Here is a 24,483-nt window from a genome sequence, read left to right as displayed (position 1 = left end):
ATACATTATTTATTTTATTACTAACGCATAGAATTCGTTCACTTTCAGAACTTGTTCCTGCAAATCAAGAGTCTAAAGACACCACAGAGGTCGATGAACTGGGGGAAGGGCAGGAAACTGGTGACCTTATTCCAGGACAATCTTTAGTTTTTGCTGTACTAGAAGTTTGCTTGTGCTTACTCGTACGACAAATACCAGCGTTGAATCCCAGTCCAGGTGGTGCGACAACGGTGTTGTCTCATCGGGGATATACAGCATCGGAGGAATGTGGCAGGCTCATTGCTGCCACTCTGAATGTGATGGAAGGTCTTCCAAGGCTTTGTTCTCCACAAGGTTGGTCCTGAAATTACTTGATGTGTCGATGTATATCATCGATAATTTATAATAAAAAGAATTCTCAACAATCACGTTAAGTTAATACTTGTTCGTAAGAACATATTTTAAATCATGCTGATAAGGTGCATATTTTGCTATCAAGCTTTAGTTCGGTTTATTTTAAGTTTTACATGTACGCGATGAATACTTAAACTGCATTGTCTCACAGGTGCCATTGCGATTCTACCCACGTTGTTATATTTAACAACTGGGGTAATTAGAGAGACTGCGATTCGCACAGATAACGATAATTCTGGGGTCGGACCTGGAGCACCTGTGCACGGGGCTCTGCATTGTCTCAAGAGTCTTATGACCAATAAATACGCAACTGATGCAAGAAGTGAACAACAGTGGAAAACTTTGCTTCAGAGTGCTCTTGCTAAAATAGTCGATCTTGCAAAAACAGGTAAGCCATATTAAATCTAAAATCATCGTTACTGCATGTACGTACCTCATTACGACGTACATTCATAATGATTGGATTGCAGGTTGTGATGAAACGAAAATGGATGAAGTTGCGATGATGTTAGGGATTGCAGTGTTTGTCCTCCACGCATCCCCTGAGGTTGTGAGTGCGCCGAACTTACAGTACCCTTGCATCAATCATTTTCGGCAGTGTCTTCAATCAGAAAATACTCTGGTGAGTACGAACTTTCGTTCTTGCCCGGTCGTCCTAGTACCTTATCATTGAATGAGAAAATGTATCTTTCTTAAAGGTTAAATTAAAGTGCATACAAACATTGAGAACAATCTTCATGCACTATGAACGCAGTGTCAGTACTCCCTACATCCACGCTCTCGCACCAAGGTTGGTGGAATATCTGTACAGTGAATCGAGCAAACAAGTATCAAACGAAACTCAGCTAACTCTTACATTAGAAAGCATAGCAACGATTGAAGCACTCATATCATTAGCTGAACCTGCTAATCGTGAGTAGATAATAAATTGTAACTGCTTTCACAATTATGGTTCTTTGTATTGATAAATTAAATTTTGCATGCAAACCAGGAGATCTTATGCAAGGTAGGTGACGATTTCCAGGGTGTTCGTTCTATCAGTTATTTTCAATAATATCCACACCAACCAACTACATGGTATCATGTCATTGGATAAAAAAAAATATAATTGGGAACTTTTTTCAATTTTCAGGTATTCAAATGCTTACTCTGTTGGTGCCTATTCTGATAAATTATCTACTGGAAGGTGATGCCTTGCGCCATGGATCCAAATTCCAAATCACTCTCCATCAACAGAGTTTTCAATGGCTGAATAAAATAGGACCAAAGTACCCTCAGGTTTGATACTTATAATTTTTCTGCAATGAATTGTACGAATATTGCATAGTCCACATAAAATATTGCATATTGTGCAGGAATTTAAGACGTTGATGGCACAATCTACAGAGTTGAAAACAAAGCTCGAAAACGCGGTGAAATCCAGCCACCAGCAGCAGGTTCAAAAGCAATCAAGATTATCGGAGCCAGTGAAACAAGCAATTAAACTCAACACTGCCCCTTCAATTAAATTAAAAACAGATTTTTCTAACTTCAACTAAATAGTTGTAGAAACAGAACTAAGTATATCATTCTTAGTAGAACACTATACCATAACATTTATGTTGCTATGTTAACAAATTGTGTATAATACTTTTTCTCATCAAATTGCTTACGGTCTAACATTCCATCAGAGTTCAGATAACAATAAGTGAGTATCAGACAATTAATTTTTAATATTTGTAATCTGATAAACCATGCATAATTATCTGTCTGAAATTTTACGTTCGCTGCGACATGGATGACCGATGATTCGCATCCCGTACATACAGTAAAAAAACTCGTAGCATCGAACATTTTAGAAGTGATATTTAGTTTTTTCGTTTCGTTGCATATTTATCAACAATTGATCCTCGCGGCGTACTGCTTGTATACTAATTTAACAGTTATTAATTTACTGAAGAATTTTCGAGCGTAAAATATGATTCATTAGACCGCAAATTATTTGATGAAACGATTGAAAACAAAGGGAATGCTCAGTGACCACAATAAAGAGTTATTTTTATATTATATCATTTTAGGTCAAGATTGGAAGAACGATATGAAATAGTCATGAAATATTTCTTAATTATAACGTATATTTTGACGTATGCTTTAAGTCGATCAGATACAGATACATACACGGATAATATCTTTGAATTATCGTCTTTGTTGCGTCATTTCCTTTAATCTAACGCATCAAACGCTATTCACTAAAGTATGATCGAAATTAGGTCTAATCGTTGAAAAACAGTTGTCGACAATCCAAAAACAGCATTTAATTTGTAATAAACAATCAGAATTAACATCATTCGCGAAGTCTTGTGAAAGTTCTGTTGGCATACCATTAGAATATGTTTATCAATGATATTGATTTACGGGAAATTATTTGTTAGTTCAGACGTTCATCCACTCCACATTTATCTGTAGAAATATTTATGAACAGATTTGCCAAGAAAAAAAGAATAAGAACAAAACGAATGGTCCACATAGTGGCGTAAAAATTGTAGTCCTTCATACTTCGCATAAACTTGTATACCAAACGTAATACACACACACAGCAACAACCGTCATACACATCTAGCGAGTGAATAAAGTAGCTGTGATTATATATATTATATAAATTCGTATAGAAGTCCAAGTGATGATAGTATTACTACGTGTAACGACGTGAAATCTCGTCAAAGTGAATCATGTTGTAATTTTACTAAAATGTATAGGAATTCAAGAAAAACAAAAACAAATATATATTAAATCTATAATAGCATTTTTATAATCTGATTTTTGTTTTATAAAATCACGTAGTCCTTGACATAATGTTTAGTGGTATAATCTGATTTTAATTTAGTTCCGCATTGTATTTCAGTTCCTAAACCGTGATTGAGAAATCTGATAAAATATTATTGGATACTTAATTCAACCGATGATAGAAATTACATTTTCATGTCTTCTTGATCTGCCACTGTACTTTTGTTAGTATTCTGAATTCTACAATATCGCATCCGTGCGATCTACCGATAACTATAGCATGATACGAAATCTCAAATTTTCGCTTTGAACTGAAAAAATCCATTATCACACCATTATTCTTGAACTCGGTAATTAGTGTAGATAAAGCGTTTGCGAAATAACGCGCTTCGACTTTAGTCAACGTAGTGCGCCTAATTGTATGTAACTTCTAGTTCGTATCTTAGATTTTAATTTAGCGCTGCCCCGGTGATAATTTCGTAAACCATACTTGCCGCAAATATATGGGCGAGAGTCATTACGAATTCCACGTGTAGTCTGTTGGTAGTTCACACCGACTAAATTGAATCTGTGACGCTTTGTTATTGTTCCAGTATCTCTGATAGCGAACTTGATGCGCACAAAAGTGCCCCTTGAGTATTTTTAATCGATTTCTCCCACCAGAAACGGGGGAATGTTGATTGAACATAAAATGTAGCTTATTGGTGGAACTGTAATTTTCACATCACGTTGACACTGTAATAGCATTTTAATCTAATTTACGCGGAAGTTCGATCAACGTCACAATTATGATGATGAAATATATCTGGCCGGAGTCTGCAAGGGGAGATGAATGAATTATCGCAAGAAATGTGTCTGAATTACATAATCGTTTCTCTTCGCAGATAAGAGATAAATTGTAGCAATTTCACTTCCAAAGATATTTTGCTACGAAAATATCGAAATGCAGTACTCATTTATTATTCACGTTAGACTGTTTCGCCGTATATTAATAAAAACTTTTCCAACAGATGCATCCTTCAACAAATCCAGATTTTCCGTCGTTTGCGACTGGATGAATTGATATCCTGTCCCGACAAAAAATCCGAGACTCCGTTTAATGAGAGTGGATTTTAGGCGGCGACAGTACCACCCGATTCTACCAACGCATCGCGTACGGCCCTGACTCATCGGAGAACGGCGACAGGTATAAGCTGTAGGCTTGCTCGTGGCCATACCCTGCACGGATAGTGGGACACGTACTGATGCCGAACAAGTGTGTTCAACACTCGAGAGAAGTCTCGGGCCACAGTCAGTCGCTAGAGAAGTCAGCGGAGTCAGTAGTGAGGCAACTCCGCAGCCGTGGCGTAGTTCATCAGGCACATCTCGGGTGCAGCGATAGAATTATTTCCGGCCCTTTTCGCCGTTATCAATGTTTGTCTATTCTAATCACTGACGACGCTCTCAGACCTCGTGCCTCCGAAGCTGCAGTACCGCGTATCATGAGTGAACTCTGATCATCGCAACCGTCCCTAATAATAGCCGCCGATGCGTCTGTGGAGCGCCTGCTGCATTGGCCCGCCGACAACCTGAGCGCAGAGGCACCTGTGGAACCAAGTGTATCGGTGTTTGGTAATTCCCGTGACAGACCATGTGAGGATTTATGCTGTTTTCAGGGAGATCTTTGCGCGCTCCATTCTCCCGTAGCGAAGACGGTGAGCGGAATTTGACGGAGGTCAACTTCTGTGCGGGCAAGGTGAAGAGACTGAGGAATCCGAAGGTGACTGGTTCGGGATTGACGTACCTTACGAGGCTGAGAAAAAAATTAAAATTTACACAATGTGTAATCTATGGTGAACGTTTATATCTATGCGTCGTGCAATGACGACGTTTTTTTGCTGCGGTCAACGCGTGCTGACGGTTATTCAGTTATAATCAGTTATAGACAGTTGTAATCAGTTGATGTATTACACGGATGTCATGGTTGAAAACTAACACGTGATGCCTCTGCCCTCTTCTCCGAATCCTTTAACATCGTCATAATTCATTCGCATATTCCGATATAGATATTGGATAATGTATCAATAACTGGGTGTGTTTGAATCGATGAGATTGATCGGCACGATCACGATCCATCACTGCTTCAGCTGAAGAAATCGAAACAACTTTTTGTATAAATGACGGGATGATCTGGCAGTTGATAAATTAATTCTTGATGCACCAAAGAGGACGCTTTATAAATTCAACAGCTCTTCTGCTGGCAAGGAATGTTGAACAGTTTCTGATTATTCGCCAACTTGGAAAAAGTCTTTTGCATATGAGACTGACCACGAAAAGTTCCAGCGAGGGAAATAATGCATGGTGTAAACACTATAGTTATTGTCCGCGGTAATTAATTATCGTTGCTGCGATAAACGATCTGCTGGTGAAATAACGAGTAATGCATTTGACTTGCCTGCAGTTTTTGGTGAATAGACAAAAGACTGGACAGATTTGGCGACTCAGTTTTACTCGCTGAAAATCAGGAAGTTGGATAGATATCGTTGTTTTCAGGCTGCATACCTGACATAATCAACCGTTATTAAAATGAGAAACTGATAATATAGATACATTACACCGAGACGCTGGTCAGCCCAAGTTAATGGCGCGATTTTTCTAGCTATTTAGAAACTCCTGTTTCTAAACCTGATTGAGGATTACCCTCGAATATTACCACAGCCAAGTTAAGCCAAGGCAGTAGGTAAACGGAATGGATTGGTACAGGAAATTGCGTCGAAGACGGTAAGATCATATTTTATTCGTTTTTACGTTCATGTAATTTTAAGGGGAAAATCCTGTTGTAAGATACTAAAACAGAGGGAATGTTTAGAATGTTTTTCGAAGAGTCAAAGAAAGGAGTTTTCATAAAAATGTTATAAGTTATTTAACGACATTTTTACTTAAAAGAAACACTTTTTTCAATCGAAATATTTGGTAAATATGCAGCAACAGCAGCAGTTTGCGCCCAGCATTCCGCCTCTAATTCTTCACTGAAACAAAAGACGCAAGTTTTTTTGCATTTGTTGAAAAATTTCGTGATTGGTAGACCTTATCAACGAATTTACCTTATAAAATCATGCAACGCGTTTTTGTAACAGTTTACTAGCTACTTGTGAAATTAATTTTTCTTTCGTTTTGACCTAATCATACATTACGATTTTCCTTTAAGTAGTGGTATAAATTTAGCGTGTGATGATAATTTCTATTAACTGCATCCCAGTGTTGAATCATGTTCGTTAAGCGATAATCGCGACGGAGCATGCCAACGATAACAAATTTAATGCACGTGTCAGGCCAAAGTGCAATTTTTCGTTATTCATAGTACAGAGTCTGTTACAAGTGAACGAACTTAAACGTCACGAGTAAAACACATCTCATCATGTGTGTAGTATAAAAATATATGTGCTGTATATAAATATTAATATTTGAATGTATGACTTGATTTTTGTTTACACTATTCAGTATGCTCGAGTCGATTTAGTCCTTGAAATAAATTCTATATTGTAAACGGTTTCACCCACAATGTGAGTGATTTAAACAATTTACTGAAAAGCACTCGAAATTGTTGATTGACCATTCGACCATTGTCTCGGATACATGAAACCGGCAAGTGCAACCATCCTTAGCATTCCATTCACTTTGAGTATCGACACCAACTTTCCTTTTTCCCTGACAAGCACGCCTTCTAAATTTGATCTATTTCCTGACTTGGATGGCGCACGTTGCATGGCTTGGCATTGCGCCCAGTGCAGACTCAAGCCCGCATCTTCGCACACATACACTATACTATTCGTGTATACAATGTTAGAACAGCGTATCGTTGGAACAACGACAGTCGCTTACTGTCAGTAATTAGATCATTTGGGTAATTTCAAACAGGTGTCAATAAAATTCCCGTTCCGTATGAACCGGAGTACACCGTAGGTACTCCATCATCTATGATAGGTAACCCTGAAGCATTTTACGAAACGATCATGCATTACATACGAAATATTATACTTTGTGTTATCTCAACTCTGCCGTGAAACTTAAGCCAGAGTGTTGCTTTGTTCGAGAGTTGCTCAGGGGAGAAGCACGTTTTTTCACAATACGACGAAGTGTTATCGATGAAGTAGATTAAAATACCATGGTATACGTCATATCCATTTGCTTTCCGTTGTGCGAGATATCACGGAAAATGTACGTATTAGGTACAGTTACACAATCAACTCGAACAAGGCAAGCTCTGTATGATTTTTTTCATTGCATGGTTAGAGTTACACTATATTGACAATCTTATTGTGTGACAGTTTCTTCATTTTGAACAATGCCATATCCAACTATAAATTATACTTTCAAACGTGCTGTGAATGGAAACTGAAAGAAAAATCAAACATTTAAGGCTTGTGCGCAACTTGAACCGGTTTTCTATTTCACCACTCTCACATAGAAGGCCGAGCCTGAGGTTCACGCGATCCTCGCTTCATTCATTCAAGTGGCAATGGGAGCCTCTGATACGAAAACGTAATTACTTTCTTACGAATCAAAGTTCGAAAAAACATTACATATTTTATTACATATTTTACGTATCGATATTCACGTATACCTATGAAAACGGAGATGAATATCGTTGCAAGCGTGAAAAGTGTTCGTGACGGAATTACAATGCACCGCATTCAAACAGCTTTTTCATACTGGTTGTGAATAACATTTTTAGATCTTGATATGTTTGCACTCGCATGGCTGGCATCAATGTTTGCGCATTTCAACGCGCGTGGCTGACGATAAGTTATGTAGGTATGCATAACAACGAATGCAAAACATACGTCCACGCTCTAGAACCAATGCCCGCAATCTTCTATACCATCAAATACAAATTTTTATCAACCACCATTGGTTTCAATTGCCTTTGTCGGTCATGCATCACAACTGAAATAAACTGAATTTCGCGTATCATGAGTACCTACAAATTGCAAGAATCGTAACGTAATAAACCCACTGGTTTACACAGATTCGGCAGGAGAATTTTATGATAGCCTGATTCCCTCTATAAAGAATAGTATGTACATAAGATAAGTGTCCGTAAAAAGCTGATTATGAGTATATAATTGTGTCAACGACTTGTATCTCCACATAGGTTGCGAGAATACAATCATAGCAAGACTGTGAAAAGGAAATTCCGCGAGTGTTCACAAACGCGGTAAATACTACGGGCTTTCAATTCCCTTTCCTTCGTCTGGAGTCATAATTCACGGAAATGAAAAAAAAAATATCTATCCATTTGTTTCAAGAAAAAATTACACGCTACCGTGAGAATGGTATAACTGAATCATGTAATACGCGATAAAAATGATTTGTAGGTAAGAAATCCATAGAAAATATCTCGTCAGAAAGAAGCTCCTGAGTATTCAATGACCTGTACGTGTTACTCCATATATTCTTATCCGTGGCTGACAGCCAATTGTAAAAGTATCAGATGCGTAAAAACAACGGATCTCGCGCCAGTTTGTAGGTAAAAGCTACAGTAAGGTTTTTATGTTTACGACGAGGTTGCAAAAGTCTCGAGTCATTGCGCAAGATTATTCACAATAACAAAACAACAAAATATTTTGTGAAACTTGGTAGCTTATTCAAGTGTAGATCTGAATTCTGAATTTGTACCTTGGATCATAAATGTTTCCAATAATACAGTAGGCATGGTAGGTAATATACCCTACTTCAATTAAATTAGGTATTCGCATCATATAATTTGCGTATGCCAGGTTGAAATATTGCGTAACAACGAATGCAGGCTGAACAATGGATGATAGTACGATACCCACAGTGTATGCATGAATGCACGCGCATACTGATTCTTGAGGGAACTTCGAATTACCGTATAGATTGATGTGGATTTTTTTCTGTAAGTGTAATATTTCCACAGATTACCGAAGCACACAGTCTAGTAAGATGAACTGAGAAACCGATTTTAAATTTGCCAAATTCTGGTTAATATTTTCATGCGCTGGTCTTTGACGGAAGAAGGAAATATTCTTACAACGGACTCATTTACAATGATCAACGAATAATATCTATTCCTCAATGCTTAGATACGATAAAAGACTTATCGCATCTGCAGTGATAAAAATAATTATATGTTTGTGACTACTGAAGAAGACTAGCGGTAACATTTAGAGCAAACGTTTTACATCGATACAATCTTTTATAGTCGCCTGGATAGGCTAAACAGCATATTTAAAAAAGTTATCCATATCTATAAACGAATATTGTTTGTATCGTATTTGTATCGACATGATACATGACATGTATATAGTAACAAGCCGGGCCCGTTTGGGTCAATGATCATCTCACATTCTGAATTTATGTAATGTGAACGTATAGTTGTAGTCTCAGATCTATATAACTGGTCAACCATAAAACATGTCAAACGGCAATATGGAAACTAAAGGAACGGCGCTAACGACTTTAGTGTTGAGAGTGCGGAGAACTTCATAACCTGATCATTTGTGGCGCAGTGTGGAAATTCCACATTCCGAAAAGCTCGTTTCAAATTCACAATTTCGAAACGAAATCTATATAAACTGTTGAATAACCCTATATTTAATGACAATACACTTGTCATTCTAGTTTCACTCTTACATAATAAAATTTCGAAGGAAGGCCGTTGAAATTTTAACTTAAACCAAACTTTCGATCTTGAGATGACTGAAAACAAAATCAAATAAGAAAATGTTTCCACAGATTCTGAAATCTTGGTAGTATGTTTACTGAAAAAAATGTGAACCTTTTAATGAATCTTTTATGGAAGACTGTGTTCGCTACGAAAGGTTTCTTACTATCGCGATTTCGTACAAATCATGCAATTTCTTTGTTTTGGCGTTAAATGAAAATGTATCGGAGCAGTTTTGTTCAGAATTGCACATAGATTGGGGCTGTAATACCCTTTTTTGTGTTCGAGATACGTGGAGTTGGATAATTCAAGATATATACGACGACGTTGAAATCGACCAGAGCACCCCCTTAAGTCGCTGGCTCTGTAAACGAATTTATCAATTTAAAAGAAATCCGGTGGAAAAGTCACGCAACTTATCTTGTAAAGAGATCGATGTTCTTCCACCCTCATCAATTCCGCAACTATTATTATTATTTTTTTTTATTCTGCAGTCGAGCAGCGCCCGATGATGATCTTGAGACCGCAACTGAGCGATGGGAACGTTGGAAAAGTATAAATGTCATTTACTTCACAATGTTCTTAATGTCGCTTGGCTTCAGCATCATTCTCACAGGAGTTTGGCCCTATTTAGACCAGGTACGTATTTCATGAATGTACGGTGAATTGCATGGTTATACATAAATATACATATTAGAGTAGTTCTTAGTATGGCCAATTTTTAATTATGATATGAATAAAAATACAAGATATTTCAAGAATGCATCAAACAAGTTCCGTTTCATTGCGATGATTGACACTAACCATAATTATCTACGCTTAACCTGCATGTATCTCTTCTGCAAAGCAATCATTACTTCACATTGCTTATCTACAATATTATCGTCGCTTGCCAACTACACCGCACTTCACTGATGTTAGTTAGTGTTGAATATTTCCCAATGTTAATGCAGCCGGAGATGCAGCCAGTCAGCGTACAACACCGAACTTTCTACACGCATTCTTAGAGGACCGGATATTTTCTTATTGCCTTGGCCCATTATCATTCTTTCCTATGATTACATAAAATGGTACCTTGAAGGGTATTCAAAGCAATATTCTTAGTTGTCTTCCTCATAATTGTAGTCTGCGTTCTTGGTATACTGTGGCGATGCACCATGTAAATTGTACATTGCAATTGAAAATATTCGTTTCCAGCTGGATCCTACGGCTGGAAAAGAGTTCATGGGGTACGTCGTGGCTGCAAATCCCTTGGGACAGATGTTATTCTCTCCCTTGGTCGGTTGGTGGGGCAACAAACGCGGGTCCGTCAGATTGCCACTCTTGATTACTCTGGCTGTTTTTACTCTGGCTTCCGCAGCCTACAGCGCACTTGAAATCATACCCGTCTACAAGAAGATCGCGATGCTCATCGCCAGGTTCTTTGTTGGCGTCAGTTCCGGTTAATAAAATTAATTATTAATCGCTAATTATGAAATCCAACGACGGCGAATGGAGCAACAAAGAAATATATCATGTTTCTTTTTCTAATTTTCCTTGAGAAGCCCAACTTAAAGTTGGAGCATCGCTCTAGCAATGGTATCGATTCGTCATTTCTGATGCTTTTGCTCTTTTTATTTGATAATTAAAACTGTCACTGATTATCCATTTACAAGTATTATGTGACCGAAATAGCCACGAGCAAAGAAAAATGGGGCCTAAAAATTTGTAAACGATTTATTCTCCGTTATTTTCACTGAATATTTTTCATTTATTTTTAATTTTTGGACTACAAAGTCGGATCAGGAAGGCATTTGGTGTACAATTTAAATCTCTAATACAGACTTTATTATACTTTTAACTTTCATGCTTGTGCATAACCATATTCATGTTTTCAGCAAACATTGCAGTGGCGCGGTCTTACCTTTCAGCAGCTACGAAATTATCTGAGAGAACTCATGCCGTTTCTATGGTGTCTCTCGCTCAAGTATGTACAAATATGCCATAAAAAAATCAATTTACATTAGCATAACTCATTACGTATGAGTTACTGCATTCTCCAATGGTACACGTTTGTGAATGGCCAAGTTCTACGGCGTTCAATGTGAAATGGTATGTGGATCTATGTTCAATGATACTTAGTCACTTATTTGTACTTTTCAGGTGCTGGGATTTGTCGTTGGTCCCGGCCTGCAGGCTGCGGTAACACCATTAGGCGACAAAGGATTTTACCTTTTTGGTCTTCCTTTCAATATGTACACAATGGCCGGTTGGATCAACGTTCTGATGGGCGTCTTCAACTTCGTCCTCTTTCTTCCGTGGAATTTTAAGGAGCACCGAATCGCAACTCGGGAAGCTATGCAGACTCAGGGGAAAACATCAGGTGATACTGACCGTTGGAACGCGTATAATTTCGCTATAACTGGTCGGATTGAGAAATTGTAAAGAGAGCAAGTAAAAGGCGCGCATGACAAAGAATTTCGGCTAACGTTCGGTTCTTCTTCATTGTTATGTGTCACTGCAATTTCTTTATTCAATTAACCATATGACACGCTTTTATCAATCGTTTCACGTGGGATACTGCAAACCTACTTACCTATTTTCTCTTTGTAAATTGATGTTATGATAATGCGTATAGCTTATAAGATAATTATGAACTCTCTTTAGGAAAAAAGACACTTCCCAAAGAGGAAAGTGAAGCTGATTGTGAGAAAAGTCTGATTCTGTTACAGAGGAAGAAACTTGGAAGGCGATGAAGCCAGATTACATTGCCTCTTGGACTTTGATTTGCGCGTTCTTTGTATTGGTCTTCAATTTTGTCCTCCTTGAAACGTGAGTAAAGTGGATATTGCCTAACCTGAGAACTTTTTTTTGATTCTGTACAAGTAACTTTCACCTTATACAACACAGTTTCGTACGAAGACTATAATGCATTAGTAAACCACAAACAACCTGCATGTTTCAGACTTGGAACTTCGCTGACGATGGATCAATTCGCTTGGTCAAAGACTGATGCCTTGTACTACATGGGTCTTTTAATGAGCGTCGGTGCCGTAGTAGCCTGCATCACTTTCGTCTTAATTGGTCCGCTGTGTAAAAGGTGAATTGAAAGTCCATGCTCTTCTTACAATTGGATGGATTTTAGAAACAATTAGAACGTTAAAACTTTTTCGCACCTAACTGCTACAAGTCGTTCACGGATCCAATTTTCCCCACAGATTTTCCGAGAGGAAGATCATGCTCTGGGGTGGTTTCTTTTTAATGATCGTCGGAAGAATACTGTGCATTCCATGGGGTCCGAATCCTCCGGTGATCGCCGAGTACGGTCGTGAGTAGTTATTTATTATCATACTATGTACGAACCGTTTTTTAGCGTAATTTCAATACGGTGTGTTAAACAAACGACAGTAAGAAAATGAAATGAATGTTTAAAGCTTTCGGCAACGAGACAAAAGATGCCAACGGAACAGACATCCTCGGCTGTCCAAGCACCCAGGAATGGTGTCGGTACACGCCTCAAATGACCGTGACACAGTTTCTCCTCGGCTACGGATTGACGACCATCGGATATCCATTGGGAGTGACACTGATCCAGACGATATTTAGTAAAATACTTGGTCCCCGTCCTCAGGGAGTCTGGATGGGCCTCATGACAGGAGCCGGGTGTGCATCTCGTGTGATGGGTCCAGTGTTCGTGGGACTTATTTACACGCGGTATGGGACTTACCAAACTTTCGGGGTTACCGGTATGACGCTGGTGGTAGCTATGATTTCAATTCAAATTGTGAACAAGCGCTTAATACCACCCGATGCTGCCGATGCAACTTTAAGAGGCGTTGGTGAAATCGTCGATGGCAAAAAAGAGTTCGAGCTTCCCCTCGTCTATCAGCCCTTGAATACAGATCGAAAAGAAGGGGAGGCACAAGGTCTGAATGGAACGTCGTGATTAAAGTCTATATGTCGGACAGCGTTATGTACATACATTCGTAATATTGTAGCAGCAATGACTGCTGCGTTGACTCCGGTTACCCGTTAATCGAATTTTACCGTAAAATTTCAAATAAAACGGAGGCCACAGTGTCATTTGTTTGTTTGGGCATTGACGGCCACTGCATTGGCACGAGCTCAGGTCAATATACAAATACATAGGTATATCAAAATATTTTACTGCTAATGTACAGTGATAGATGTATGGATTGTTGAATATGTTTTGTGTACTCTAAACTTTATACATATTAAATTGATATATATATTTGTTGGGTTAAAGACTGTGTAACGATGACTTTGTTAAGACTACTCATATGTGTACTGCGACGAACTTTGTTTGTACCCCATTTATACAATATTATAGTGCATAATAGTGGGTAGCGTATGTTGTGTATATTAATCATATAAGAGTTCCGAACTTCTGTTACAACATAAAACCTTACTATGAAACTTGAAGTCGTACTGTATCACAAGCCACAGAACGTGTTAAATCTCTTTTTCATTTGAAGGTGTCACTACTGTGCACGAACTGTGGGATTTTGTGCACACATTTTAATGGTTATTTGGCACCTGGGTTATGCTAAACACCAAGAAAAATGTCTGAAGCCACTGAACGAAATACATAGAAAACATTTTTGTAATATTTGACACGTCCGATAAAGCGTCCGTTTCCGACGAACTTTGATTAACTATATCTTACGACGCACATACGTTCATACGTTAGAATACATATATATTTTTTTGTTGCGTTGTACTCGGTTAGTACCATATACTGCTGTATAATTCATTTGTCTATATCACGAGCCCAGTTTGGAACAAGGTTCTTTATAGTGAACAAGGAAGTCGAATGCACATGCGTTGACCAATGCAGATTCTACACGAGTCAACGCAGCCTACTGCACATCACGAACTGCCGCCAACCTATTTGACGAAATGGTTTCTATCCACTTGCGTGACGCCCGTTAATGAGCTAGGACATCTTGTTCCATCGTTTTCAACATTAGGTTGGCAACAGAACGTGGCATACGCTGGGCTGCTTAAGGTGGTTCTTCCGGTAATCGACTGACTTACGAGAGTTTCCAAGTTTTGGTATATTGTTCACAAAGTGAAACAGTTTATGGTCTGAAAATTGGGGGTCAGTTATCGGGCAAATAACCGAAATGAATGATGTTGAAAACCGATGAGTATGAACTGTTTAACAGGGGGGTTACGGCCGACCTATCATTGTCAAAATTGCAATTGAATGTTTCTCACCTTTAACGAGTTACGGCTTACACAAAAATCGACGTGTACGAAGTTTGGAATATCAGAATTCTATAGGTGACAAAAAAACGAGAGTTTTCGGAAAGTCTGAAGAAATATTTCACAATATAGCAACGGGAATGTACACCGAACGCGTTTGCTCGTAGACGCGTGAATATTTGGCAACGTCGCTTACTTTAGCCCGTGATCAACGACACGCCAGATTTGAAAATCACTATCCGTGTGATATTAGCCACTGAATGAAGACGTTGACTGAAGAAGGTAAAGACGGATACTCCTGGGTAAATTTTTGTGACCTGTTTTCGTCGGACAAGTGGGCCCTGGTGGGTCGGGAGCGTAGCAGGGTTCTGCTCTATGGACTCTAGCTAATAAATTTCTTCTAAAATTCGTAACAAAAAAGTGATTTCATTAATGTATAGATACCCGAGAGAAAAATGTATACATAGATCATAAATAATAATAGATCAGATGTTATAAGGATGCAGAGACCAACAAGTATATATATATATTGTATATGCGGTTCGTTTACGATATAATATGTATGATCCATTTACAATTAATACGTAATCCATACTATAAATTTTATAATTTTCCAAGAAACAAACTAGATCACCTACAATAATACGGCTATAATATGGGAATGGAAACATTATTCATTTCGAAATGGGATTCTATTCGACACGCGCTCGATGTATTCCATAACATTGATATTCATAATTATTCCAACAACTTTTCATTTGCTCTCTCGATCTTGAATTTTTGTGGACATGGAATCGAAACGCTGTTTTAGCTAGTCACAAGTGAAGTACCTACGTTGGGTAGAGAAACAGAATTGTTTTTGAAAAGTGTTCGTATGGAAAAAAATTGAGAGTAACTGTAATACATCACGGATGCGCTGATTTTGATCGAGATGAAATGGATGCTCTGTATATGAGACAGTATTGAATGCACTGTCCTGATTTGAAGATCTAGAAGGGCGGGTGTCGGCAATTTTTTTTTTCTTGATAGGGAGAGAAAGAACTAAGCTTCTTAAAACTTCGAGTGTATTTTAACACACATTTGAAAGGTGCGAGCAAACATTTTGATCATCCAACTGTCGCAGAACAGTAGCGGTATTAGCCGACTCCTTGACTAAAGAATATATCTTCAGTCAAAGGCTGACCGACGAAGGGCCTAGCCGCTTGAGTTTGGAATCGGCAGGAAAGATAAAGTGCGTATTTCTTGTCTGAAATGTAGAGACTAAGATCGTTATACATCATACGTCATCATGGTATTAAAGTTCGGAACTAAAGTTTGTGTATTCGAATGTTCGGATGTTCAGAAAGCGACGTCACCCAAATTTTTTTTTCTCCTGACGTCATGGATTTGAAATCGGCTAGCCGAATTCCTCAGTCTGGAAACGACCGCGCAGTAGAGCGGACGTACGAGAATCGCGCTCCACAGATTTCGAGTACCAGGTTCTCTACCTCCCGGATCCTGAGCTCCGGGTCCACTTTCTGGTGCAACTCAAGTTCTAGGACAATAGCTCCGTAGTTTCTTCGCTCCTGGTCGGCTACCTGGTGAAACTCGACTTCAGCGACAAGCGCACCGTATTTTCTGTGCTCAAGGTCCGCTGCTTGGAGAAACTCGAGTTCAGGAACAAGCGCTCCGTGGTTCCTGCACTCCGGGTACGCTACCTGGGGAAACTTGACTTCCAGGACAAGTGCTGCTTGGTTCCTGCGCTCCAGGTCCGTTACCTGGTGAATCTCGATTTCTATTACACATTGCAGCCAAAAGACAAGACCTGTGTTTTCGACAGATTTCAGTAGGTGCTTTTCCTTTGGTAATTTCTCACCAGTTGATCCCACGCTCTTTTCGCTGCGTTTTCTGAGTTGAAAGGGTCGTTCAGATCGCATCTGAGACCAAAAATTTTCGGCTTCAAAAATGAAGAAAAAATGAGACTAACCCCTTTGCATTTTTGGCCGATATTTTCCCGACTTCGAAAAGTGCCGGAATAAATTCTTTCACGCACAATTCCGACGTAATTTTGCGAGAGAAATCGATTGGGCGCAGTCCCAATACGCTGCGATGAACGCATCAGAAGTTACAGCCAAAAAACCAGAACCCGTGTTTTCGACATTTTTCAGCAGGTGCTTTTTTCTCCGTAACTTCTTTCCTGTTGAACCCACGCTCTTTTCACTGCGTTTTCTGACTTCCTGGGGGTCCAATTGGTCAGAAAAGGGTCATACAAATCGAATCGGAGACTAAAAGTTTTTCGCCCAAAAAAACAGCAAGGCTTACCCCTTTGTATTTTTGGCGAAAATTTTCGCGATTTTGAAAAGTGCTGAAATAAACTCTTTCACGCACTATTCCGACGTAATTTTGCGAGAGAAATCGATTGGGCGCAGTCCCGATACGCTGCGAGCAGCGAATCAAAAAATACAGCCAAAAAACAAAACCTGTGATTACATGAATCCTTACGTAATGTTTTTGATGTGTTCTTATACTGAAAATATTTATTGCTATTCCAGGTACAACCCGAGGTGGTTATCGGTGGTTGTTCGAGGTGGTTGGCGATTGTTGGAGGTGGTCGGAGGTGGACGAGGAGGAGGACGAAATGAACTGAGTCTCAAAGCCCTGTTGACATAAAAGCAGCTATTCGATAGAAATTATAGTTTATAGTTTACACAGCCCATTGCATGATATTTCATTACAAATACATACGTTTCAATGTATTTAGGAATAATTTATCAAATATACGATAAAATTGATGCACCGGATCATCGTCGACTTTAACTTTTGAAATGTCCTACCATTTTCGAACACCTCCTACCTCCCCCTGCCACCTCCGACCATCAATGGCCACTTTCGACCACCCCCTATCACCTTTTGCCAGCGCCGACCACCTCCTAACATTTCCGCACACCTCCGACCATCCTATTTAGCTCTATTACCAGATTAGCTATGATATGAAAAGAGAAGAATTATTCATTTCGAAATGGGATTCTATTCGACGCGCGCTCGATGTATTCCATAACATTAGTATTCATAATTATTCCAACAACTTTTCATTTGCTCTCTCGATCTTGAATTTTCATAGGCATAGAATCGAAACGTTGTTTTAGCTGGTCGCAAGTGAAGTATCTGCGTTGGGTAGAGGAGCTGAATTGTTTTTCGAAAAGTATTCGGATGGAAAAAACTTCAGAGTAACTGTAATACATCACGGATGCGCTAATTTTGAACGAGATGAAATGGATGCTTCGTATATGAGACGGTATTTAACGCTGCGTAGTGGTTTGAAGACCTAGAAAGGTGATAGGGAGAGAAAGAATGACGCTTCTTAACACTTCTAGTGTATTTTATCACACATTTGAAAGATACGAGCGAAATTTTTCATCATCCAACTGTCGCAGAACGGCAGCGTTATTAGCCGACCCGTTCACTGAAGAATATATCTTCAGTCAACGGCTGACCATCGAAGGGCCTGGCCGCTTGAGTCTGGAATCGGCAGGAGAGATAAAGTGCGTATTTCTTGTATGAAATGTGAAAGCTAAAATCATTATACATCATATCATATCATCATACCTCATACATCATACATCATACATCGTACATCATACATCATCATACATAGTATCAAAGTTCGAAACCATAGTTTGGATGTCGGACGTTCAGAAAGTGACGTCACCAATTCAAAATCAGCTAGCCGAATTCCTCAGTCTGGAAACAACCGCGCAGTAGAGCGGACGGATGAGAGGCGCGCTCCGCAAATTTCGAGTACCGGGTTCTCAACCTCTCGGATCCCGCGCTTCGGGTCCGCTACGTATTTCGAGTACCGGGTTCTCAACCTCCCGGATCCCGCGCTTCGGGTCCGCTACGCGGTGAAACTCGACTTCCAAGATAAGCGCTCCGTGGTTCCTGGTTCATGTTTACAAGAAATTATTTCAATTCGTTTTTCGCGCAACCCCAAAATCGGTAGCTGTCAGTCCGCTAATAAAATTTCTCGACTTCCAGGATAAGCGCTCCGTGGTTCCTGGTTCATGTTTACAATAAATTATTTCAATTCGTTTTTCGCGCAACTCCAAATTCGGTAGCTGTCAGTCCGCTAATAAAATTTCTCGACTTCCAGGATAAGCGCTCCGTGGTTCCTGGTTCATGTTTACAATAAATTATTTCAATTCGTTTTTCGCGCAACTCCAAATTCGGTAGCTGTCAGTCCGCTAATAAAATTTCTCGACTTCCAGGATAAGCGCTCCGTGGTTCCTGGTTCATGTTTACAATAAATTATTTCAATTCGTTTTTCGCGCAACTCCAAATTCGGTAGCTGTCAGTCCGCTAATAAAATTTCTCGACTTCCAGGATAAGCGCTCCGTGGTTCCTGGTTCATGTTTACAATAAATTATTTCAATTCGTTTTTCGCGCAACTCCAAATTCGGTAGCTGTCAGTCCGCTAATAAAATTTCTCGACTTCCAGGATAAGCGCTCCGTGGTTCCTGGTTCATGTTTACAATAAATTATTTCAATTCGTTTTTCGCGCAACTCCAAATTCGGTAGCTGTCAGTCCGCTAATAAAATTTCTCGACTTCCAGGATAAGCGCTCCGTGGTTCCTGGTTCATGTTTACAATAAATTATTTCAATTCGTTTTTCGCGCAACTCCAAATTCGGTAGCTGTCAGTCCGCTAATAAAATTTCTCGACTTCCAGGATAAGCGCTCCGTGGTTCCTGGTTCATGTTTACAATAAATTATTTCAATTCGTTTTTCGCGCAACTCCAAATTCGGTAGCTGTCAGTCCGCTAATAAAATTTCTCGACTTCCAGGATAAGCGCTCCGTGGTTCCTGGTTCATGTTTACAATAAATTATTTCAATTCGTTTTTCGCGCAACTCCAAATTCGGTAGCTGTCAGTCCGCTAATAAAATTTCTCGACTTCCAGGATAAGCGCTCCGTGGTTCCTGGTTCATGTTTACAATAAATTATTTCAATTCGTTTTTCGCGCAACTCCAAATTCGGTAGCTGTCAGTCCGCTAATAAAATTTCTCGACTTCCAGGATAAGCGCTCCGTGGTTCCTGGTTCATGTTTACAATAAATTATTTCAATTCGTTTTTCGCGCAACTCCAAATTCGGTAGCTGTCAGTCCGCTAATAAAATTTCTCGACTTCCAGGATAAGCGCTCCGTGGTTCCTGGTTCATGTTTACAATAAATTATTTCAATTCGTTTTTCGCGCAACTCCAAATTCGGTAGCTGTCAGTCCGCTAATAAAATTTCTCGACTTCCAGGATAAGCGCTCCGTGGTTCCTGGTTCATGTTTACAATAAATTATTTCAATTCGTTTTTCGCGCAACTCCAAATTCGGTAGCTGTCAGTCCGCTAATAAAATTTCTCGACTTCCAGGATAAGCGCTCCGTGGTTCCTGGTTCATGTTTACAATAAATTATTTCAATTCGTTTTTCGCGCAACTCCAAATTCGGTAGCTGTCAGTCCGCTAATAAAATTTCTCGACTTCCAGGATAAGCGCTCCGTGGTTCCTGGTTCATGTTTACAATAAATTATTTCAATTCGTTTTTCGCGCAACTCCAAATTCGGTAGCTGTCAGTCCGCTAATAAAATTTCTCGACTTCCAGGATAAGCGCTCCGTGGTTCCTGGTTCATGTTTACAATAAATTATTTCAATTCGTTTTTCGCGCAACTCCAAATTCGGTAGCTGTCAGTCCGCTAATAAAATTTCTCGACTTCCAGGATAAGCGCTCCGTGGTTCCTGGTTCATGTTTACAATAAATTATTTCAATTCGTTTTTCGCGCAACTCCAAATTCGGTAGCTGTCAGTCCGCTAATAAAATTTCTCGACTTCCAGGATAAGCGCTCCGTGGTTCCTGGTTCATGTTTACAATAAATTATTTCAATTCGTTTTTCGCGCAAGCCCAAATTCAGTAGCGGTCAGTGCGCTAATAAAATTTCTATAACTTTACAATCTACTCATAATCTTTTTGGTAAAATATGTCGATAAAAAAATTATATCAAACCTTACACATTATTTTTGATTTGTTCTCACGCTGAAAATATTTATTAGTATTCGAGGTATAACTCGAGGTGGTTGGCGGTTTTCGTTGGAGGTAGTTAGGGGTGGTTGCGGGTAATCTCGGTGATTCCGGAGGAGTGGGACGAGGATTTGTGCTCGGTGAGTAAAACACTTTTATAATATTTCATGGCAATTGTAATTATATTTCATCTGAAATATTACAAACTTGTCACCTTTACAATAAATTATTTCAATTCATTTTTCGTGCAAGCACATATTTAGTAGCTATGAATAATCTTATACAATTTATTATATTATGAATTAATTAATTAAAATTCTTATAATATTTGATGGCAATTGTAATTATATTTCATCTGAAATACTACAAACTTGTCACCTTTACAATAAATTATTTCAATTCATTTTTCGTGCAAGCACAAATTCAGTTGCTACGAATAAGCTTATACAATTTATTATATTATTAATTAATTATTTAATCAATTACTCAATTATATTAATCCTTACACAATATTTTCGATGTGTTCTTATAATGAAAATATTTATTACTATTCAAGGTATAACCTGAGGTGGTTGAAGGTGGTCGGAGGTGGACGAGGAGGAGGACGAGGAGGACGAGGATTTGTGCTGGGTAAGTAAAACACTTTTATAATATTTCATGGCAATGGTAATTATATTTCATCTGAAATATTACAAACTTGTCACGTTTACAATAAATTATTTCAATTCATTTTTCGTGCAAGCACATATTCAATAGCTATGAATAATCTTATACAATTTATTACATTATCAATTAATTAATTAATATTCTTATAATATTTAATGGCAATTGTAATTATATTTCATCTGAAATATTACAAACTCGTCACGTTTACAATAAATTATTTCAATTCATTTTTCGTGCAAGCACATATTCAATAGCTATGAATAATCTTATACAATTTATTACATTATCAATTAATTAATTAATATTCTTATAATATTTAATGGCAATTGTAATTATATTTCATCTGAAATATTACAAACTCGTCACGTTTACAATAAATTATTTCAATTCATTTTTCGTGCAAGCACATATTCAGTAGCTATGAATAATCTTATACAATTTATTATATTATTAATTAATTAATAAATATTCTTATAATATTTAATGGCAATTGTAATTATATTTCATCTGAAATATTACAAACTTGTTACGTTTACAATAAATTATTTCAATTCATTTTTCGTGCAAGCACATATTCAGTAGCTATGAATAATCTTGTACAATTCATTATATTATTAATTGATTGATTAATTACATTAGTGTTCCTACACTAAAAATATTCATTACAATTCCAGGTATTACCCGAGGTGGTCGGCGGTGGACGAGGAGGAGGACCAGGTGGACGAGGAGGAGGACCAGGAGGACGAGGAGGAGGCGGGGTGGGTCGTGGGAGAGGACCTCTCCTCTCCTCAGAGGAGGGGAGGAAGCGGGGTGGGTCGTGGGAGAGGACCTCTCCTCTCCTCAGAGGAGGGGAGGGGGAGGGGCAGGGAAGGGGGAGAGGTGGGCGGGGGGGGGGGGGGGGAGGGAAGGGAAGGGGCGGGAAGGAGAGGGTGGTGGGGAGGGGGAGGGGGGAGGGGGAGGGGGAGGGGGAGGGGGGAGGGGGGAGGGGGGGGGGAGGGGGGAGGGGGAGGGGGAGGGGGAGGGGGAGGGGGGAGGGGGAGGGGGGGAGGGGGGGAGGGGGGAGGGGGAGGGGGGAGGGGGAGGGAGGGGGGAGGGAGGGCGGGAGAGCGGGAGGGCGGGAGGGCGGGAGGGAGGGAGGGAGGGAGGGAGGGTGGGAGGGAGGGAGGGAGAGAGTGGAGGATGTCGATGCGACCCCGTTAGAGTTAATAGAGCAGAACAACCCCGCGCCCTCCCGCTCTCCCTCCCTCCCGCCCTCCCGCCCTCCCTCCCGCCCTCCCTCCCTCCCTCCCTCCCTCCCGCCCTCCCCCCTCCCTCCTCCCTCCTCCCCCTCCCCTCCCCCCTGCCCCTCCCCCTCCCGCTCCCCCCCCTCCCCCTCCCCCCTCCACCCCGCCCTCCCCCTCCCCACCACCCTCTCCTTCCCGCCCCTTCCCTTCCCTCCCCCCCCCGCCCACCTCTCCCCCTTCCCTGCCCCTCCCCCTCCCCTCCTCTGAGGAGAGGAGAGGTCCTCTCCCACGACCCACCCCGCTTCCTCCCCTCCTCTGAGGAGAGGAGAGGTCCTCTCCCACGACCCACCCCGCCTCCTCCTCGTCCTCCTGGTCCTCCTCCTCGTCCACCTGGTCCTCCTCCTCGTCCACCGCCGACCACCTCGGGTAATACCTGGAATTGTAATGAATATTTTTAGTGTAGGAACACTAATGTAATTAATCAATCAATTAATAATATAATGAATTGTACAAGATTATTCATAGCTACTGAATATGTGCTTGCACGAAAAATGAATTGAAATAATTTATTGTAAACGTAACAAGTTTGTAATATTTCAGATGAAATATAATTACAATTGCCATTAAATATTATAAGAATATTTATTAATTAATTAATAATATAATAAATTGTATAAGATTATTCATAGCTACTGAATATGTGCTTGCACGAAAAATGAATTGAAATAATTTATTGTAAACGTGACGAGTTTGTAATATTTCAGATGAAATATAATTACAATTGCCATTAAATATTATAAGAATATTAATTAATTAATTGATAATGTAATAAATTGTATAAGATTATTCATAGCTATTGAATATGTGCTTGCACGAAAAATGAATTGAAATAATTTATTGTAAACGTGACAAGTTTGTAATATTTCAGATGAAATATAATTACGATTGCCATGAAATATTATAAAAGTGTTTTACTCACCGAGCACAAATCCTCGTCCTCCTCGTCCTCCTCCTCGTCCACCTCCGACCACCTTCAACCACCTCAGGTTATACCTTGAATAGTAATAAATATTTTCATTATAAGAACACATCGAAAATATTGTGTAAGGATTAATATAATTGAGTAATTGATTAAATAATTAATTAATAATATAATAAATTGTATAAGCTTATTCGTAGCAACTGAATTTGTGCTTGCACGAAAAATGAATTGAAATAATTTATTGTAAAGGTGACAAGTTTGTAGTATTTCAGATGAAATATAATTACAATTGCCATCAAATATTATAAGAATTTTAATTAATTAATTCATAATATAATAAATTGTATAAGATTATTCATAGCTACTAAATATGTGCTTGCACGAAAAATGAATTGAAATAATTTATTGTAAAGGTGACAAGTTTGTAATATTTCAGATGAAATATAATTACAATTGCCATGAAATATTATAAAAGTGTTTTACTCACCGAGCACAAATCCTCGTCCCACTCCTCCGGAATCACCGAGATTACCCGCAACCACC

The 24,483-nt window shown here is 39.3% G+C and overlaps 2 protein-coding genes and 1 long non-coding RNA gene across 15 annotated transcripts in view; 2 read left to right on the top strand and 1 right to left on the bottom strand.

The window, feature by feature from the left end:
- Positions 1–3,170, top strand: part of LOC107225492 (HEAT repeat-containing protein 5B) — a 76,784-nt gene extending 73,614 nt beyond the window's left edge. For 10 of the 12 annotated variants that reach the window (XM_046737433.1, XM_046737434.1, XM_046737429.1 and 7 more), the window contains 7 exons: positions 49–333; positions 545–781; positions 864–1,015; positions 1,092–1,305; positions 1,385–1,399; positions 1,526–1,671; positions 1,749–3,170. In XM_046737433.1, coding sequence (XP_046593389.1) covers positions 49–333; positions 545–781; positions 864–1,015; positions 1,092–1,305; positions 1,385–1,399; positions 1,526–1,671; positions 1,749–1,931 — 1,232 coding nt within the window. In that variant the 3' untranslated portion in view covers positions 1,932–3,170. The remainder of the gene's footprint in view (positions 1–48; positions 334–544; positions 782–863; positions 1,016–1,091; positions 1,306–1,384; positions 1,400–1,525; positions 1,672–1,748) is intronic. The other 2 variants (XM_046737430.1, XM_046737439.1) reach the window with 1 other exon arrangement.
- Positions 163–4,408, bottom strand: LOC124294013. The gene is made up of 3 exons (XR_006903906.1): positions 3,647–4,408; positions 827–1,055; positions 163–340 (listed from the first exon to the last, which is right to left on the bottom strand). It is a non-coding gene; the product is annotated as an uncharacterized LOC124294013 (long non-coding RNA).
- A 13-nt stretch (positions 4,409–4,421) lies between these two features.
- LOC107225532 (major facilitator superfamily domain-containing protein 8) lies at positions 4,422–14,239 on the top strand. Of its 2 annotated transcripts, none has more exons than XM_046737449.1 (9): positions 4,422–5,916; positions 10,318–10,376; positions 11,021–11,264; positions 11,701–11,789; positions 11,966–12,185; positions 12,535–12,634; positions 12,768–12,902; positions 13,021–13,130; positions 13,237–14,239. In XM_046737449.1, exons 2-9 carry the CDS (start codon positions 10,332–10,334, stop codon positions 13,746–13,748), a joined length of 1,455 nt encoding a protein of 484 aa, XP_046593405.1. In that variant the 5' UTR covers positions 4,422–5,916; positions 10,318–10,331; the 3' UTR covers positions 13,749–14,239. The 2 variants fall into 2 exon arrangements, with proteins under 2 accessions (XP_046593405.1, XP_015521529.1); XM_015666043.2 differs by having other exon boundaries at positions 10,318–10,462.
- Positions 14,240–24,483: the final 10,244 nt, after the last annotated feature.

The sequence above is a fragment of the Neodiprion lecontei genome, chromosome 4 (genome assembly GCF_021901455.1).
Source record: "Neodiprion lecontei isolate iyNeoLeco1 chromosome 4, iyNeoLeco1.1, whole genome shotgun sequence".
NCBI lineage: Eukaryota > Metazoa > Arthropoda > Insecta > Hymenoptera > Diprionidae > Neodiprion > Neodiprion lecontei.
This window is presented reverse-complemented; position numbering and strand designations above follow the sequence as displayed.

What these genes read in the sequence shown, in the direction of transcription:
- LOC107225532 (XM_015666043.2), top strand. Translation starts at nt 5,885, where the DNA reads ATGGATTGGTACAGGAAATTGCGTCGAAGACG. An exon ending in CTATGGTGTCTCTCGCTCAA is followed by an intron (nt 11,790 to 11,965) that starts GTATGTACAAAT and finishes TGTACTTTTCAG; the next exon opens with GTGCTGGGATTTGTCGTTGG. An exon ending in ATTGGTCCGCTGTGTAAAAG is followed by an intron (nt 12,903 to 13,020) that starts GTGAATTGAAAG and finishes TTTTCCCCACAG; the next exon opens with ATTTTCCGAGAGGAAGATCA.